The sequence below is a fragment of the Eschrichtius robustus genome, chromosome 1, assembly GCF_028021215.1.
Source record: "Eschrichtius robustus isolate mEscRob2 chromosome 1, mEscRob2.pri, whole genome shotgun sequence".
NCBI classification, from domain to species: Eukaryota; Metazoa; Chordata; class Mammalia; order Artiodactyla; family Eschrichtiidae; genus Eschrichtius; species Eschrichtius robustus.
The window spans coordinates 116127412-116147970 of NC_090824.1; the positions used below are offsets into that span (position 1 = coordinate 116127412).

A 20559-nucleotide genomic window follows, 5' to 3' on the forward strand; every position below is an offset into this window, starting at 1 on the left:
TTTTGCTTTTCCCTTGTTGCTATTAATATTTTCTTTGTCTTTAATTTTTGTCAACTTGATTACTATGTCTCTTGGCATGTTCCTCCTTGGGTTTTTCCTGCTTGGGACTCTCTGCACTTCCTGGACTTGGATGACTGCTTCGTTTCCCACGATAGGGGAGTTTTCAGCTATTAACTCTTCATATATTTTCTCAGATCCTTTCTCTCTGTCTTCTCCTTCTAGGACCTCCATACTGAGAATGTTGGTGTATTTAATGTTGTCCCAGAGGTCTCTTAGACTGTCCTCATTTCTTTTCATTCTTTTTTCTTTATTCTGTTCTGCAGTAGTAATCTCCACCATTCTGTCTTCCAGTTCGCTTATCCATTCTTGTGATTCATGTATTGTGATATTGATTCCTTCTGGTGTATTTTTATTCCAGTTATTGTACTGTTCATCTCTGTTTGTTCTGTAGATCTTCTTGCTCTTTTTAAAACATTTCTTGTACCTTCTCTGTCTGTGCCTCCATTCTTTTTCCAAGATTTTAGATCATCTTTACTATCATTACTCTGAATTCTTTTTCAGGTAGATTACCTATCTCCAGTTCACTTAGTAGTTCTTCTGGGGTTTTATCTTGTTCGTTCATCTGGGGCACATTCCTCTGCTGTCTCATTTTGTCTAACTTTCTGTGTTTGCCGTTTCTGTTGCTCAGGAGGCAGGGTTTTAGTTCTTCTTGCTTCTGCTGTCTGTCCCCTGATGGATAATGCTGGTGTAAGGGGCTTATGCCAGCTTCCTGGTGGGAGGGACTGGTTCTTGCCCACTGGTTACTAGAGCTTGGTCTTATCACTCTGGTGAGCAGGGCCATGTGAAGTGGTGTGTTTATTGGGAAGCTGTGGGCTCAGGATGACTTTAGGCAGCCTGTCTGCAGATGGGTGGGGCTGTGTTCCCACCCTGTTGGTTGTTTGGCCTGAGGTGTTTCAGCACTGGATCGTACAGGCCATTGGGTGGGGCCAGGTCTTGTGGGAAAATGGTGACCTACAGGAGGGCTCTTGCCAATGAGTGTTCTCTAGAACTACAGCCTCCATTATCTTTTCCCCTGCAGTGAGCCACATCTTCCCCCTGCCTCTGCAGGAGACCCTCCAATACCAGCAAGTAGGTCTGGCCCAGGCTCTTATGAGGTCATTGCTTTTTCCCCTGCGTCCGGGTGTGCACAAGACCTTGTGTGCAACATCCAAGAGTGGAGTTTGTTTCTCCCATTCCCGTGGAATTCCTGTGATCAGAACCCCACTGACCTTCAAAGCCAGATGCTCTGGGGACTCCTCCTGATGCAAGACTCTCATGATGGGGTGCCTGATGTGGGGATCAGAACTTTCACTCCTCTGGGATAACTTCTGTCATATAATTGTTTTCCAGTTTGTGGGTCACCCACCTGGCAGGTATGTGATTTGATTTTATCATGATTGTGCTTCTCCTAGTGTCTCATTTGGCTTCTTCTTTGTCTTTGGATATCTTTATTAGTAGTTTCCAGTGTTTTTTTGTCAATGGTTGTTCAGCAGTCAGTTGTGATTTTGGTGTTTTGGTGAGAGGGGGTGAGCTCAAGTCCTTCTACTGTGCCATCTTGTCTCTGCCCCCATGAGCATCATTTATTAACTAATGTTTCTCATTTTCTTTGATAATAATACGTCCTTTCTTATTCACTAAGTTCTTAAGTATAAGGGTATATTACTTTGGTATATTTTATGTTTCACTGATCTTCTATTATTTTGCCACAACCATAATATTTTAGCTATTATAAACTTTTAATATTTGTGTAATCTGTCCTCATTAATCTCCTTTAAAACAATCTTACGTGTTTTTACTTGTTTGTTGACCTAGTTATACTTAGAATAATTTCAAGTTACAACAACTTGCCATTAGGATTTTAACTGTTAAATCTATAAATCTGTTAGAAAGTAATTCATCCTCCCTATACAGAAATATGAAATAATAGTTTTCTTTATATGGATTTTTAAATACTTCAATAAAGTTGCATAGCTCATGTAAGGTTGTACATTCACTGCTTAGCAAACATTTATTAGTCATCTCCTGGTGTTTCAGGAATATAATGGAAGTTGACAAAAAGATTAAATAAACTATCATTGAGACACTTTTTTAGAAGGATTTCAGATAAGGAAATTGGAAAATTTTGAGGGTTATCCAAGAGGAATACACAGTATGCAGTGCTCATGTATAAAGACCATGAATCACTGAAAAGTGAGAAGATTCCAGGAGAGGGGGTTATGCTTCAGCTGAGTTTTGGAGGCTGACAGGCAGTTAGCTGGATGAAGAAAGCGATAACTTGTTTTAGGGGGAGGAAACTGAAAATGCAAAGGCACACATTTTTTTTTTTTAATTAATTTATTTATTAATTAATTTATTTTATTTATGGCTGTGTTGGGTCTTTGTTTCTGTGCCAGGGCTTTCTCTAGTTGCGGCAAGTGGGGGCCACTCTTCATCGCGGTGCGCGGGCCTCTCACTATCGCGGCCTCTCTTGTTGCGGGGCGCAGGCTCAGTAATTGTGGCTCACGGGCCTAGTTGCTCCGTGGCATGTGGGATCCACCCAGACCAGGGCTCGAACCCGTGTCCCCTGCATTGGCAGGCAGACTCTTAACCACTGCGCCATCAGGGAAGCCCAGGCACACATTTAAAAGACGTCATGGAAACTAAATGGCAAGAATTTAATTGTGGCCAAAGTGTAGGATGTGAATGAGGACTGGTGAGCCATGAATTTCCAGTATATATAGATCTAATTTTCTCAAATGGGCATTGGGTGACATTGGTGGGTTTTAAAAAGGGAAGTGACATCATATTTGTATTTCAGAAAGGTTTCAAATGGGGACAAGAAAGGAGTCAAAGTGAATAACAAAGGTTCACTGATAATTAATAAAAATACATATTCAGTGAAAGAATGAATGAACATTGAATGAATCAATGAATGAAAAGTTAATGTATTACCACATTTAGCAGCTGAAAAATAACAACTTTGGTAAGATTACCTTTATATAGTCAAGTGGTTGCTATAAAAGCCAGTTAGAATGGAAGACTATGTCACAGTACTGGATATTTGAAATGAGATCTAATGTCATGGTATTCCAAACTAGTTATTGCTAGTTAGTAGGAAATAACTTAATGTTGTTATTTGATGTGTTGGTTATATATTCACTTTGCCACCTATTTTATTATCCTAATAGTTTTCCAGGTGGTTTGGTTTGGCTTGTTTTCAGGGTATAATACTGTAATTCCTGAAAAATAATAACTCTGTATTTTACGTTTCAACATTTGTGTTGTTTATTTCTGTTTTAATATATTGGTCAGAATTTCTGGAATTAAGTTAGAATATGGTAGTGAACATTTTTGTTTTGCTTTTAATAACAGGGATGTCCTAATATTTTACACTTAAGTTGATTCTGAAAAAATCAACAGGCAGCCTGTCTGAAACATCTGAAAGATGTTTTTAGCATATTAAACTTAAGACTTATTCCAATCCTATTTTAAATAGGTTAAAAATTATTTGGAAGATTTTGAAATTTTATCTAATAACTTGTGTGTTCCTGTTGAAATGCAGATATGTATTTTATGACCAGTTAATATGTCATGTTAAATTTGTCAGTGATTTTAAATCATGCTTATGAAAAAAATCTTCATGGCTATGATATATTATTCTTCTGATACTGTGCTGAATTTTATTTTCTGTATTTTGTGAAGTATTTAAAAGTATTTATGGCCATAAATAAGATTTGCTTTTTTACTCTATATTGTGCCTTACCCTGTTTTATATTCAAAGATAGAACCCTGGGATATTGTAAAATCTTAAATATTGCACAAAAATATTTAGTTATGTTAACCAGTTCATACTTAATGAGTCAAGAAAACAAATATATTTCAGATTTTTATCAATAAAGGTCATCATTGAGTTACATGACCTCAGGGAAATCTTTCTGTCTCTGGGGCTCATCTATAAAAATAAGGGGATTGGACTACATGAACTGCAAAGTCATGCCATGCAAACTTGTATTCATAGAGAAATCTCTCCAGCTTTATGCTAAAAAACAGTAACACTATGTAAGGTAGAAATGGACCATGCTATGATGACCCTTACAGATTTAGACTTGAGTTTCAAAAAGAAAAAAAAAAAAAGCACTAGTCCATTGTTCATCTACTTGGGCCCATGAGCAGTTGAAAGTGATAAATGTTGACCTTGTGATTTGTCTTAAGTTTCACTGGAGAACTGTGGATCAACCACCCCTCACTGTTTTGTTCAATTCACCTGAAACATTGGATCCAAAGGGCAACAGGTGGGGGATCAGAAGCCCTGGGTTTGTGTCCCACTCTGTCATTTACTAGTTTGGGGATCCTAAGTCATTTAACCCCTTGAGGCAAGTTTTCTTATTTGCAAGATGAAATATACTTAATTAATCTTTTAGTTCTGAAGTTCTATGAGAAGCCATAAATAATCCCTCAATAAAACATCTTTAGTTTATATAGTCACCTGGGGTTTACTTTCATATGTATTGATCTTAATTGATCCTCTCCACAACGTTTGGAGGCAAAAAGCAAAGTATTAGTGACTTGATTTCAGAGTTAGGTCTAGACTCCAGACTCCAGAGAATTTGGTAATTTGCCCAGTGTGCTTAGTAAATGGCAGAGCCCCAGCTGGAGCCTAAGCATTCTGATACTCCAACTGTTCTTTTCTTTTTATGACACACTGTCTTTCATTAAGTCCTGTAATCACCCTTTTATACTTTTCAAGCATTCTGGCACATTTTCCGGTTCTTTAAATTGTGAGGACCAACTATCCTTCTTCCCTTGGGGTTCATTTATGATTTTAAACTATATAACACTAACACTTTGTTCATGTATATGTTTAAATGATTTCTTGAAAAGTACTCCATCTAACATTTATTCCTTCTTTTCCTGATTCTCTTTCAGATAGCAGTTCTGTGGATGAAAAGGTTTAAATCATACTTTTTCTTCCCTCCTGAGGGATTTTGTCTTTTGTACATGTTTGTTTGTGACATATTAGACCTGTTTTGGTTCTTCTGTTTTAGTTGTCAACTGTGCATGTTATCCCAGCTTTCCATTCTTTGGTTGTCCTTTAAGTGTGCCCCAATCTGTTGCATTTATGAAGAGGTTACACCTTGCCAGCTTCGCTTACTTTAGCTTACACTTGCCAACCTAGGGGTCTGCTACGGTCAAACTCAGCATCTGTTTTTAAGTCTGGCGAATCATGATCTCTCTGACTGATTCATGATCTTCACTGCACATACCAAGTGTTAAGGGCAAATAGTATTTGGAATATGATATTTTCCTCGACTCTGCCAGTGCTTTTGTCTGAATGCTGACAGCTAATTTCAAAACCTCCACTCACAAAAACACAGTAGCTTTGACTTGAAGCTGACCCTGCTTAGCATCTGTCATACTAGGTGTTACATGTCTAGTGAAGTTGATGTGTGTTCCAAATTCATGTATACACAGCTATAGGATGCTAAAAACCTCTTTCTTTTGTTTTGTTTTGTTTTTCTCCATTTTCGTTTAAGGCTCGAATAGTAAGTGGCAATGGTTTGGATGCTTCCAAATTCTCTGCACTACAGGCGTTTGGTGGGTAAGTACATTCATAACCTTTCTAATTCATTCCATTCATCAAAGGTTCTCAGTGGTGGTCTCAACATATGTATTTTGAGTGCAGAATGTTGCATGATGATATAACTAGCTTGCCTTGCTGTTGCTTTCTTTTCACAGTAAAATAGCTTTTATAGTGTTTTTAAAAAATTAATATATAGATTTGTGTATATTTATGTTTAATTATATATACATGTGTCTATATATAAAGAACAAAGTTGAAATCACCTAGCCAGAATAAACATTAACACGATCATTCCATACACAAAACATAACCGTATAATTTTACATTACTGAGTTCATGTTAATAAAATTAATAGTGTTTTGATCTGCTTGCTTGCACTTTACGATATGTGCATGTACATTTTTTTTATGTCAATAAGTGAATGAATGTAATCTTCACCATTATTTTTTATAGTTCCATTTAATGAGTGTATAAAGTATTTAAAATGTAATCACAAAATAATGTATTAATTATATTTTCTATGTAAGATACTCAAACAGCAAAGGATCTCCTTTAATGCCCCTAATGACACATTGATATCAGTTTGGCATGTGTGTTAGGCCTTTTTCTGTGTGCTTGCAAACATATATGTTCTATAAGTTCATATAGAATAGTAGTTTTGTTTGTCTCTGTGTGTTGAACATAAATTAGGCCATTCTATATGTAAATAAAGAAGCACTAATTTAGTGCTGACATAATAGCAGATATCATTATAGTTGTTTCATATATAATGACTCATTTGTTCCTTACAGTAGCCCTGTGAGGTAAGTACTGTTTTGACCTCCATTTTACACATGAGGAAACTGATGTATAAAGTAGTTAAAAATAAATAAAGAAAGAAAAGCAACCAAAACCAAACCTTTCTCTTCATACAGCTAGTAAGTAGCAAAGTCAGTATTCAAAGTTAGTCTAGTTCCAGAGTCTGTGATCTTAATTACTATGCTATATTTCATCTGCAGCTTGTGGGTTTCTTTTTCCTTACCTTTTCTTTTTTACTATTTGACAACATACCTTGGAAAACTTTCCACTTCATTATTCATAAGTGATGTAAATATTTCAAAACATTTATGTAATGTTTGTTCATTCTTCTATTAATGAATTTTCCAGAATATTTCTGTGTCATTATTGTAAATGATACTAGAACAAACATATAATCAGTTTTTGAAGTGTAATGTGTGGACCAAAGCTTATGCACAGGATAGATAGTTAAATTGTTATATAAGTGTTGAAATTTGAACACACTTGTGTACAATAGAAATAGAAGCAAAATTTAGATATATGGTTTAGGGTTTTTTGGAGGGGCAAAGAAATAGTCTCACGGTTATGTTTTATAATATTCTCATCCTCTTCAAATGAATTTTGTTAAATAACATCCACATGCTATTTTCTTTAAATTAAACATATGAAAATTTTTAAGTTTCAAATTTAAGGGTCCTGAATAATAACATCATTTTTACTGAGATTTTTCAAATAAGTAACTAAGATATTATTTATGTATACAAACATTTCAGTGTCCTTTAAATATGTGAAGAATTATATTCACATTTGTAATGTCACAATAATTTAAATATGTTATAAAAACGAACTGTGGCAAAAGTTCAGTATGGATTATCTATAGAAAATTCAGGTAATAAATGGATTACTCTCTCCCCCCTACCCCACATATACTGTCTTTAAGTTTACACAAAAATGATACTGTGACAAAACTAATAAAATGTTTATTTTAGAAAATAACTTGAATTCCAATTTAAATTTTAAAACAATTTGTATGCCATAGTCTTAGAGGCTTATCTGAGTTTATGAGCTTACAGTTCTTTCAATTCCTAACTTCCTGTGACATCCATCACTTGAAAACAACTTGCTTTCTTAACTCATGTCTGAATATGGACTTTTATCATTGTCAGAACAATAGAGTTAATCTACATCCATGTTTTTGTTAAGTGTATGCTGTGTAAATGTCTAGCTACAATAGGTCATCTTTTCATTTCAATTCTTTAGATCCTTTCCACATTATTTTTCCAGAAATTTCCTATTTCAAGGACTTAGCAAGGGATTTTGGAATTATGATGGTATGGGAAAGGGGTGATAATTTTTAGTCTTCAAGAGAATTTGCTGTTATCTGAAGGCAAGTTCCTCTTGAAGAACCTGAAGAGTACCTTTAAATGCAAGCTTTCAGTCACAGCCTATTCCAGAAATATTTGTTTATTTTACTTTCCCTATCAATATTTAAATATATATATTTTAGTAGAGTAAAATATTGCTGTAATCCTCAATATTAAAATTTCTGTTGTCCTGGGAAACTGACACTGGAGCAGACTTTGAAAATAGGGAGTCATTGCTGCTTCAGGGCAAGGCTACTATATCCTTCACCTCTCTACCTTCAGCATCCCTAATGAGTTCAGAGCCAAACCACATCCATCCTTCCCTCTCACTTCTCAAGTGTCAATAAAAGCACAATCTATACACACTGAAACCAGACAATGGAATTAACAATGCTGCTGATTTCTGCTCATTCTCTCTACATGTCCTGTAAGTGTTGCTGGAAAATACATGCCAAACTTTATTTTTCCTATCTGTTACAATAAAAATTTAGACAGCTTCTTGGAAAAGAACTGAGAGGAAGAGAGAAAAGATGCACAGAAAAAGAGAAGGCTGGAAGGATGCTTGTTTCAGTGAAATCATTACATTTAACGTTTAACATCTCAGTGCTTTGATAAGAGTTTGGTAACTTTTGTCATATACGTAAGCTGAGAGTCATACCAAGATGACAGACGTACAAGAGCTTTTGGGGGAGAAACAGCTCAGATAAAGTGGAGAGACAGACAACAGGAGTAGGCAAGAAGTGCCTTGGACCATGATATAGGTCTGATACCTGGGGAAAGGGGGAGGAGAAAGAAGGAGGGCTAGGTATGAAAAGCCTTAAACTGACTGCAATGAAACTGCCATGAGACTGCAATAAAGTGTCAGTCGGACCAATGGGGAGCGCTAGAGATGAGGCTGTCTGTTAGAGGAGTCCCACCTTGAGCATACAGGGGCAGCTCCTTACCCTCACCACGTTCACTCACTGAACGCTGGCAGCAGCTTGGGCAGAGTCTGGCCTCAAGTGAATGCTGCAGTTGATTCTGGAGGTGTGGTTACTGAGGGCTGACATCCAACTGTTCCTAGATTTTCTCTGAGGAATATCTGAGTGATACATGCCCGTGGCTACCCAGCCTCTGACATTTTGATGTCTTTAAATGTCAGTTTGATGACACAGAGATTGACAAATAGCAAAAGAAAAGCTTCTGTTTTGACCTCCCTTTCAAATAGGTAAAATAGCAAAAGAAAGGAAAAATACATGAAATAAGTGCTGAGATGTCCAAGGTTGTTCAATGATTGCCATGAACAAATAACTTTGTGAATGTGAATAAGTCAATCATTAGCCAAAATTCTGAACAATTCCTTTGTTTTTAAGTTTACCTTGATTAAAATCATGGTTTTTGTTGTAGTTGTTACACCTGACATGAGTTAGGTGGTACAGTATATGGATACAGCAGGTTTAATATACTCTTGATATTTGTCATAGTTCTGACATTGCTTTTATAGTCACTATAAACTTTAGGATGTCATATTCTGTCTTCACACCACCTTCCCTGCTGCTAGTCTTTTTTTTTTTTGCCCATTTTTATTTTTATTTTTTTAACATCTTTATTGGAGTATAATTGCTTTACAGTGGTGTGTTAGTTTCTGCTTTATAACAAAGTGAATCAGTTATACATATACATATATTCCCATATCTCTTCCCTCTTGTATCTCCCTCCCTCCCACCCTCCCTATCCCACCCCTCTAGGTGGTCACAAAGCACCGAGCTGATCTCCCTGTGCTTTGCGGCTGCTTCCCACTAGCTATCTGTTTTACATTTGGTAGTGTATATATGTCCATGCCACTCTCTCACTTCGTCCCAGCTTACCCTTCCCCCTCCCCATGTTCTCAAGTCCATTCTCTAGTAGGTCTGCATCTTTATCTTTATTCCCATCTTGCCCCTAGGTTCTTCATAACCTTTTTTTTTTTTTTTTTTTTAGATTCCATATATATGTGTTAGCATACGGTATTTGTTTTTCTCTTTCTGACTTCACTCTGTATGACGGATAGGCAGAACACTCCATGACGTAAATAACAGCAAGATCCTTTTTGATCCACCTCCTAGAGAAATGGAAATAAAACCAAAAATAAACAAATGGGACCGCTGCTAGTCTTGATCTCCATGTTTTGTCAGGGCATGAAATCAGTCACTTAACATGGAAGCTAAGATTGTTCTTACTCTTAAGGGGCTCTTAACCCATCTTTTCTCATAGCAGCAGTCTTTTCTCTGGTAGCTGAAAACTTTTTGTTTGTTCCTATCTAGCCCATAAATTAAAATTTTACCTGTCCCCTCAGGTAATTTCCTTACTTCTAAAGGAAAGGGCCAGAAATTCTCCGAAGCCTAGATCATGGCTCTTTCCAGAGCTATAAACCTTTCCCTGGGTCAATGGTTCATTGTACATTAAACATTCTTATATTCTCTGAACCAGGTTTGCCAAGTACCAAGAAAATGACAGCCCCGGTGTAAGTTTGCTTCACTCACAGTAGCAGGTCACTCTTTGGAGAAAAATGGAAGCTTTTTCTTTGACTTTCTGGTTAGTGTTTTCATGGAAGAACTCCTTTTCTCCCAGGGGCTTTGGTAGAGGAGTTCACTATAGATTTAGAGAGAAGTGAGTTAGGATTAGGACGGTTAATTGTTATAAGGGTTATCAGATGCAAACAGGACCTACTTTCACAATTCATAATTGTACAGCAATTCAGTCACCATTACTGTACTTTTTTCAACTTATTCAGATTGCCATCAGTCTAGTTTTAATCCTCAATACCTTTTACCTAGGCAGTTGCAAGCTTATCTTCTACCTGATCTTCCTGCATCAATTTATTCCTTCACGTTAAGTCCAATCTATACACTGTTAAAGGTTAATCTCCTTAAAGCACAGTCTTTTTCTACTTAAATGTGTCTAATGACTCCTCATTTCTGCAATGTAAAGTATGGCTTTTTGAGCATGGCTTTGAATATACTTCTTGATTTCTATTTCTCTCTTTGTACAAAAGAGAAATATTATCTACCTTATCTGTGTTCTTGTTTGTGTCATTCCTATGGCACATATTAATTTCTTAAATTGCATAACCTTAACAAGATTCATATCCTTGATGACTTGATTTTAAGCTCTTTAAAGGCATAGAGTTGGTCTTTTATTACTTAGGTTTCCTTCTATAAAGTTTATGATAGTGTTTTGCCCATTTAGGACCTCATTCATAAGTTAATTTTGTTTTAGAATGGCAGTCTCTTCGATCAGTTGGTTAGAATTACTTTTTAAGAGATTCAGGTCTACCACATTTTAAGAAAAATTTTTCCTGAAATAATTGTGGTTTGAGGATCAGACACACATGAGAAGTACTCTGAGTTTTAAAAGCTGCTTAACCCACCCCTGAAACTCAATGTTACTAAGCCCTTACAGGAAAAAAAATCATCAGGGGATTTTTCTCACAGTAGATGTAACCCTAGCTGACCAGGAGGCCACTTTGCTTTGGATTGTGAATCTCCTTTTCTCCATTTTGGAGAAACTTTTGAAGATTCTACTGAGAAAATTTATAAAAAATATTACTCTAATTATGCTAAGATAAATTTTATCCTTTCATTCTCCTATCAGAAAACCTTACCACTTTAGAAAACTCTAGATATAAATTCACACTGTATTAGAGATTTCCTGTAATAAAATCCATTCTTACTACTTGAGAAAGGAGAACTTTGGTGATTAATAATTGAACAAACTTTTTTACCTTGTCCTTTATAAAAGTAATAAAGGGAGTTGTCTTGCTTAATCTATTACAGAAAGAATGAAACCTGGCATCTCATAGCTAATGTCAGACATAATCATGACAGTGGGTAGTTATATAAGCTAGAAAAGAATCTCATATGAGGCTGAGGCAGTCCCAACCCTACTACAGACTCTGGATTATACCAGGTCCGCTAGTGCTCGGCACTCCTCCTGCAGTCCTCCTGCCAAGCAGAAATGTTATATTCTATACACCAAGATTTGGCCTAGACAGAGAGCCTCTTAACTAGGAAAACTGACATCAATAAGGCCATCAACTTTCTAAAACCCATGTATCAAATCCTGATTGCTAAGCCATTAGCTTCCCATGCCAAAACAAAAACAAAACCAAAAAACCCTGCCTATCTAATTTTGGCCTACCACCAGCCATCAGTTTCCTAGTTCATGGTGAGTTGAAATGCTTCATTAGACTCTTGTAACTTACTCAGAGAGCACTCAATACCTCTGTTGAGAAAATCTTGGTCATTAGAGAGTACATTTTTACGTTAGCTACAAAGACCAGCCACTAGACTGACTCCTTCAATGTATGAACCTTCAAAACACCAGGACCACATTATTAGACCCTGTTAGTGTCTAGTGTTACAGTCTAAACCGGGCTTATAGATGCCATAGTTTTCTTGGAATGGATTATAAATCATTTCTTTCAGGCATATTTTTTTCCTACATAGATATTGGCAAAGAATTCACAGAACTCATTCAAAGGATTAAGAAAATGGAGCTGTTACCTCATTACTACTAGCTTATAGTTCACAAAGTTAGAGATTGACACCTTGCCTGAGTTTGTAGCTTAACATTTTTTTCTGACTATAAATGCAGAAGGACACTTGATTATGAGCCACTGTCAATCCAGGGATACTGTATAAGGCTCTCCAATCTTCTGGTAATGATATTAGCGAAAAGATTCTGCCTTCCACAAGAGACCTGATGTCTACTCTAAATGAGACCATTTTCTGTGCCGAGAAAGCAGTCCATGGAGAATTCCTCACCCAGAGTACATTTGTACTTCTGTTATTAAATGGTTCATAAGAATATGCAACTTCAGGATCATCCTGGGTTGCAGGATTTTACTCATCACATAAAGACCACTCGCTTGTTTTTAAGGAAGATAGGTTTACATTTTTGATCGAGAAGATGTATATGACTCTTCATCCATATCAGCCCTGGATGCACATAATGCCTTCATTCCAGGGAAGGAAACCACAGCCACCACCAGCCATCACCAATGCTGACAGCTTTCCTTTAGCCAGTTCCTCGCCCTGGAGCCTTCCAGAATTGTTGCCTACAGCACTCGTTGGCTCCTCAGAAACGGCCTGCTTTTCCTTTTATCTTTAGGTGACTGCCAGGCAAAAACACACCCAACAGGAAGTGTTAGAAAATTACCAGCTATTAGTCAAAAAACATTGAAAATAACGCCTCTAGGTAAGATGGCAGTTATGACTACCTTGCTTCCTAAACCAGAGGATTCTTTCCAAAACTTAATTGACATGGCTATTGAGTACATCGAACATACATGAACTATCTTAGGGAAAAAAAATGAGCTTGATCATTGTATATCCCGGTAAAGCATATGTTGAATGGGGTTTTAAGTATCTTTTAATAAATGAATACCATATTCCATGAAGGCAGATAACAGAGATTTCCTCTTATAGGCAGATGATAGAGTAGAGCAGAAAAACAGTAATCGTCACTGCTAACAAAATAGTTTGCCTCCATACCTCGTAATTACTCCTTATTTGAAGTAACAGGTTTGCTTAATCCACGGTGTGTTGTTAAATATTTAACAGCTTGATGTTCGAACCATAATTCTCAGATATGACCAATTCTACCTTGATGTCCAGTAGGTAGTTCTTGGTTTTTAGTCTTTCTTAGCATTTAGAAACAGTATGAAATATTATAGGGGGAATATAAGGAAGCATTTTAGATATTTTAAAAATGGGGATGATGTTTTAAATTCATAATTATTATAATAATTAATATTTTTTTCTGGTGTTACAGTATAACAGGCCCATATCTACGCGTTATTTATGCATTATCGTCTTTAATCCTCATCACAACTTTTTGAGGTAGATGTTACAATTATTTTATTTTTCAAATGAGGTTACTGAGGCTTAGAGGTATTAAATATGGTCAAGGTGAAATAGTGATTATTAGAGCTGAGGTTTGAACTAGGTCTACCATATTCCAGGGCTTGACTGCTTTACTATTATGCCAAACTGATGTAATTTGCAAATAGATGATGCTTGAGTCTACCTCAGTTCTTTGTAATTATATATTATACTTTGAACTTGATATTTCATTATGTATTAGTCTGACAAGGTTTCTAAATAAGGGTATCGAATAAATGTTGTACATATATTTCTATCTAGATTCCAGGAAAGTATTTGCTAAGGGTTTTTGTATTACCCCCTAGAAATATATAATATTTCATAATATCACTGAGGTGAATTAGTGATGGATTGAATGACTGATCCCAGAGTATTAGACAGATTATTTTTAGTTGAACTAAATGGAAATATGAAAGATCTGATTGTAGGATTTGAGGGTGACATGGTTGGGCAAAATAACTAGTGTTATTAGATAATGGAGTTAATATCTAAAAGATTTTTAGCATACTATAACTGAATATAACAAGATGAAGTATAAATAGTATATCAGTCAGGATAAACTAAGTTACTATGCAATAACCCACCATACTACCTCATTTTAGTGTATTAATCAAATAAAGGTTTATTTCTCACCCACACTACGTTTTCAATGCATGTAAAACAAGCGAGGAGGATGTACTTGATAGTTGCCCAGGGAACCAGGCTGGCAAAGGTTTGTCTCAACACACACTTTCATGTTTTCACTGTAGGGAAATTAGGATGTGGCACACTGGACTCTTAACTCTTAAAACTTCCAGTTAGACGTGACATGCCTCCCTTCTGTTCATATTACAATGGACAAAGCAAATCACATAGAATAACTACTTTAAAGGGAGGGTTGAGGTGCAATCCTATCATGTGTCTGAAAGGACGAAAGACCTGGAATGTTTCTCAACAGCCCTAATTATCACAACTAGGGATAAATGTGGGCTTTGAACTCAGACTCTATAGAAGAGAGCAAATACAGTTTAACATCAATGTATGAAAAATTTCCAAGTGTTCATTGAATCTAGTGACACATTAAGTAAGGTTGTGGTGCTAGTGCAGGGGGCCTGCAGGGAAAGCCCCGGTAGAGCACATGGAGAGAAGTGCAGGGTTGGAACGGGACAGAAAGCCCTGCACTTGTCGAGCTCCCCTGCTTCTCAGGACTGTGTGCTCAGTTCAGGGACCAACACCTGAACAGGGTGTAGACAAAAGAGAAGGCTTGCAGATCAAACAAACAGGTTGAAAAGGGGTCTCAAATCATACCATAGGAAAAACCACCAGTGAACCAGGGACACTGAATCTGGAAAAGAGAAAGTTGTGGTGAGAATGTGCTCAAGGTCTTCAGATATTTAAAGGATTAGGTGTGGAAAAAGGGATTAAATTGTCCTGAGTTTCACAGAGGGAAAACCATGGCCTACCGGTGAAATTATGAGTAGGCAGACTTCTCAATATGAGAAGAAATTTCCAACAGGAAGAGATTTTGTAAAAACTAAATTCTCCATTTCCAGAGAGATTTAAATAGTTTGGGTGATCACTTGTTAGAAATGCTGCAAAGGAAATTTAACTATCAGATGTTTGATTCTTTAAAGCCTCTTCTAAACTTAAGATTCTATTACATCCTATCCTAATATTACATCCTATCCTAATATAATCACTCTATCAGACAGATGTTGCTGTGTAGTAAACCACCCTAAAATTCAGTAGCTTAAAACAATGAATCTACTAGTGTTGTCTGCATTCACTTAGGCATGTATGGTCCGCTGGACAGGGCCTGGTTCTCACATGTCTGTGGGTATATGGCTATTATCTGGGCAACAGAGGACAGTTGGCTTTATGTCACTCATTGTCCAGCCAGCCAGATCAAGCTTATTCATATGGCAGTGACGGGATTCTAAGAAAACTAGTGGAAGCAGCAAGGCTACTTTAAGCCAAGGCTGGAACTGACAACCAGCTCTTTTGCTACGTTCTGTTGTCCAAAAAAAGTAATAAATTCAGCTCAGATCCAAGGAACATGGAAATAGACCCTGACTCTTTATGGGAGAAATGAACTGAGGCCATTTTTTTTTAATGATCTACCATAATTATGTATACCTATAATTAAATATTATTCAAAAATAACATATTTCTTATAATTTGAAGAAAATAGAATGTTATTCCGTGTATTTACCTTTACTTACAATATGATAGTCTCCGTACTTAGAATAATAAAAAAGTAGGAATTACTATGAAAATGCCAGAATCTCATTTTTGGTATTTAACCACTTAGCTGCAATACAAGGTAAAGTGTGACTTACTTTCCAGTGGATAAAGTGCTCTGAAAATTTATAAAAGGAAGATATTTCTGATTTGGAGTTATCAGGGAAGACTTTATGGAGAAGATGGCACTGAATTGGGCTTTGACGTTTGTGTAGGATTTTGATAATTGGATATAGAAAAGTCAGAGCAGGAAGCAGTACAAAAACTTAAATAGCATCATGGGCAAGAAAATGTATTGGACAATAATGTGTCAGAATGCATGCAGGAGAAAAGTGGAAGATGGGTTTGGACAGGCAAGTGGAAACTTTGAATACATGACTATAGATATTAAATATATTAATCTTTTGAATAATATATCTATAACTTTGAATTCCTGCATCTTGTGAAAATGACTCGGTTGTTCTGGGAACATAATGGTTGAACAATAACTACTAGATGATGACAATGAAAGGAAGAAGCTATGAATTTATATTCACAAGATTGTATGGTTTTCTTTAACAGAATAGACTTATCTGCCAAAAGTACAAGAGACAATTTTTAGATACACATTAGTCTTCAGAGGCAAGTGTGCTCAGGCATAGCAGACACGTCTTTTGTCTGGAGTACTTTTACGTAACTCTGTCAACCGTGAAAAACATCACTGCAACTCCTGCTCATTATCTTGATGCTTAGACTCTAAGGTCCCAGGGAGGAAAGGCCAAAGCAGAGACTGGTAGAAGCCATTGCTGCTCAGAATGATCTGAGTATAAATCTTTTCACACAGGGTGACACCATCTGCCTCATATTCTTTGCATATAAAGATTCCTTCAGGAAACAATACTTGAAATAATTGTTCCAGGTGACAACTACAAAATCTCAAGTTTCAGAAGAATCCCCAAGTTTAATAAGATGCATTTATTTGTATCAAGTATAAGAAGTAAAAAAAAAAAAAAATGGAGACAAAATTTCTTCTGGAAATGCAAATTAATCCAAGTATACCATGAGAGAAATACAGTGTCCCTTATAAACTTCACATAGGTACAAAGCAGAAATGTCAGAAGTGATGAAATATGTTACTTGGTATATGAGTTTGTCTCACTGGAAATGTAAGTGCTTAGACGGAGTTAAAAAAAAAAAAAAAAAGTGGGCTGACAGTATTTGCTGTAGCTATCTTTTGCTGGGTTTTGGGATTTGGAATATTTTTTGTTGTTTATTTACATATTTGCTTTTCTCTAGATCTTCTATATATTTTTGACTTTTCTATAATAAATGTGTATTAATTCTACATTTAAAATAAAAGTATAGGAAGTACCAAAGCTATAGCACAGGAGTGAATGAAACCACAGATTATATACAACAGAGTATCCTGTCTGGGTCAGAGATGAGACTCATTTGATCAGTGTGGTGAGATCTGTGAAAGCTCTTGCCAAGGTATGTATTTGCCTTCGTTGATTTATACAGAGTTTGAAGAGAGTACGTGAGCAGTACTCATAATTGGGGTTCAGACTTAGACATATTTGGTGGTAAAGCCGGCTTAGCAGTAATGAAAGTGATTTGCAGGAGAATTCAGGGAAGGACAGGGGGATTCCTGTGAAATGTCTAATCAAAAGGGAACAAAAGTAGCCTGACATGGCAATTCAGACTAAGACCTGAATAGGAGGGGGAAGGAGTTGTGTGTGTGTGTGTGTGTGTGTGTGTTTGTTTTAAGCTATCCTTATCCAGCCTTAAAAAGTTGTATAAGTAACTTGTAAGGAGAAAAAAGGGTATATGTGACTTTGAGCTGTTCTTTTGGGATCCGGGCAAAACTGCTGAATCCCCCTGCCCTCCCCAGCTGAGTACAAACAACTCAAAGGGTACACACTAGAGACAGAACACTAAGTAAGGGCTAATCATATTTTCAGTTCTTTCATTCAGCCAATGGGACCTGAGGAGGGGAATATCCTGCATCATCCCTGAGCAAAAGGCAAATGTGGTATATCAGTGAATATACAGGCTTTGGAATTAGAAGTCCTCTTTTTCAATCTTGACTCCACCATTTATTAGCGGGGTGAGCTTGGGCAAGTCATTTAATCTGTAAGTCATGATGCCTCATTTGAAAAATGTGGTTTATAACCATAACAGTTAGCTCACAGGATCATTTAATGCATCTCAGCTTTTTCACCCAGCACATACAAATATAATAGTTTTATGATACATTACCGGAAAAGTAAAAGCTTTGCTCATGGTGGCCAGAGATAGGGTCTCCTGGGACCAAAGAGTTTTGCAGGACACGGGTCTTTCAGTGCTAAACCCAGGAAAGCCCTGAGCAAATTGGGTTGAAGTGGCCATCCTAGAGGAGCCAAGGGACTCTGGCTGCCCCAAATGGCCACTAAGGTGGTTTCTCTAAGATCAGCATACCTGTAACACATGTGTAGCTCACTAGAAACTCTTGTTAAGGGAATTAAATTAGGCAATATACTTCTTTCTATGCCACTCTACTTCTCTGGGCTTCTGCCTGAAAAAATGCATGGATTCAAGCTTGGAGAAGTAGTTTCCTACTTCAGTTTCCTGCTCGGCATATTTCATTAGACATGATTGTTTGCCCCTCGAAAATACAAGGGTCATATCTCAAAGACAAAGGAACAGGGAAGAGAGGGGCCTTACGAGAGAGAATGGAGAGTCCATTTCTGATCTGCATTGAGAGTGAAAAGGAGAAATGGGTAGAATACAAATCTGTTCTCTTGACCCTTTGAGGAAGCTACAGTAAGTAGAACTCAGCAGGGCTGCCTCTCTTTTCTAAAAATCTTTGATGTTTGACTGAAGATGTGGCAGATACTGACAAACTTCCCCCCTTTTAGTGTGTATTACAGTCTAGTTTTCTGCTTTTATTCACTAGATATTAGCCTTATCATCTCAAATGAGATAAGCTTCTTCTTTCCTGCTATTGCAAGCTGGGGCATGGGCAGGCTTTTATTTCACTATCTCTGGCAGAAAGGGTGAACCTCTTGGAGTCAGAGCTGAAAACAGATCTGACCACTGCTTAGAAACTGGACACTCCCTGCATCACACCATTAAACAACTCCCTAATGGCAATGTGTCTTATTACTATACTTTAGCTGTCTCATACTACTGAGCAGGCTACAATAGAACTAATAAACATTCTGATACAATAATTTCCAAGTTTCTCTAGTATCCAAATTCTATTGAGACCATTGGACCAGACAGCATAAACACAGTAAAAATCTGATATAATATAAATATCAATGGATTCAGTTGAGAGGAAAGACAGAAGGAGGACGGTAAAATTTTGGAGATAAGTCAATACATTTATTGAGAGTACACCAAGAGCAAAAACACTGTTTATTCTAAGGATCTTTTTGATTAGAGGGTGCAAAACATAAGGCCGTCTCTCTCCTTGTGCATGTTGCATTAAGCTGAGAAGATAGTTGAGGGGATAAGACTGGCGTGTGAATTATAAGGGACCATAGGAAACAGGAAAGAAAAACCAGGTGGCCTTGTGGCCAAAATATACATGAATGATCTCTTAGTATTTAAGGCCCTACTTAACAGTGACTTGGACATGTGGATTAGTGATCCATTTTGGTAGATGAATAGGGTGTTCATGAGGGGTATTATTGGGACATAAGGATTTTGAAAATCAGCTGGTACCAGATTGGGAAGGACCTTGAACATCAACTATGAAGCACGGGTTTTTTGTGTTTTCTAAACTGATTTTCTAACTCCAAATACCCAAAGGATATGTTGGCTCACCAGAATCAGGGGAAGTGCCATGTGCACCTTCCTCTTCTCTTGGATGTTGTATCACCTGCATAGCCTGTCCTTGAGGAAAGCACCGGTTTTAGACAATCAGAAGCCAGGGAGGGCACTTGAACAACAATTAAAAAAAAAAAAACTTGTATGAAGATTGAAGTGGAAGTTGTGTATAATATATACTAGAAACCAGATAATTGGAAGACTTGAAATATTATGGACAAAAAGCATAACGACTACTTTATCAGAACAAATGATGACTTTAAGCATCTTCAACTGGGGGAAATATGAAGTGGATAGTCAAATATAAATGTTGGGTAGTCTTCTAGGGACGAGGGACTAGATCATGGGTGAAAGTTTGGGATTGGTGTAGAGATTAGAGATTGAATTCTGCAGAAGTTGATAGCTAAATGGAAATGGCACAGATAGGGTATAGAAACCTATGCAGAATGACTAAGAAAGAAGAATGTTGTTAAATCCTCATGACAATGTATACTACTTTCTTCCTTGTATCAAGTAGCAGAATGTTACAGCATATGCTTGTGTCATAGAAACTGTGATAAGTGGTTGTTCACTCCAGGATATCCTTGACTGATGTGTTCTGAGACTAACTTATGAAGATCTAGAGTCATTCATTCTCTTTTTAAATTTAGAAATGGAATTCATGAACTTTAAGTCTGGTGTAAGATTCTGATGTCTGGAATTCTAGCTAAATAGCTATTTATCAGTACATCTATGAGCAGGTTTCTTAATTTCTCTAAAATTAGTCTCTTCATCTGTATAAGTGAATAATTGCAATTTCCACCTCATTTCAGTGCTATGAGTATTAAATGAATCAGCATATGTAACTGTTTTACACTACTGTTTTACACTGTTTTACAATATATAGCATATAAAAAACAAATGG

At 36.7% G+C, this 20559-nt stretch overlaps 1 protein-coding gene across 2 annotated transcripts in view; it reads left to right on the forward strand.

The window, feature by feature from the left end:
* UNC13C (unc-13 homolog C) overlaps positions 1-20559 on the forward strand; it is a 589653-nt gene that overhangs the window by 120907 nt on the left and 448187 nt on the right. For both annotated transcript variants that reach the window (XM_068536284.1, XM_068536278.1), the window contains exons 2-3: positions 4945-4967; positions 5553-5617. In XM_068536284.1, coding sequence (XP_068392385.1) covers positions 4945-4967; positions 5553-5617 — 88 coding nt within the window. The remainder of the gene's footprint in view (positions 1-4944; positions 4968-5552; positions 5618-20559) is intronic.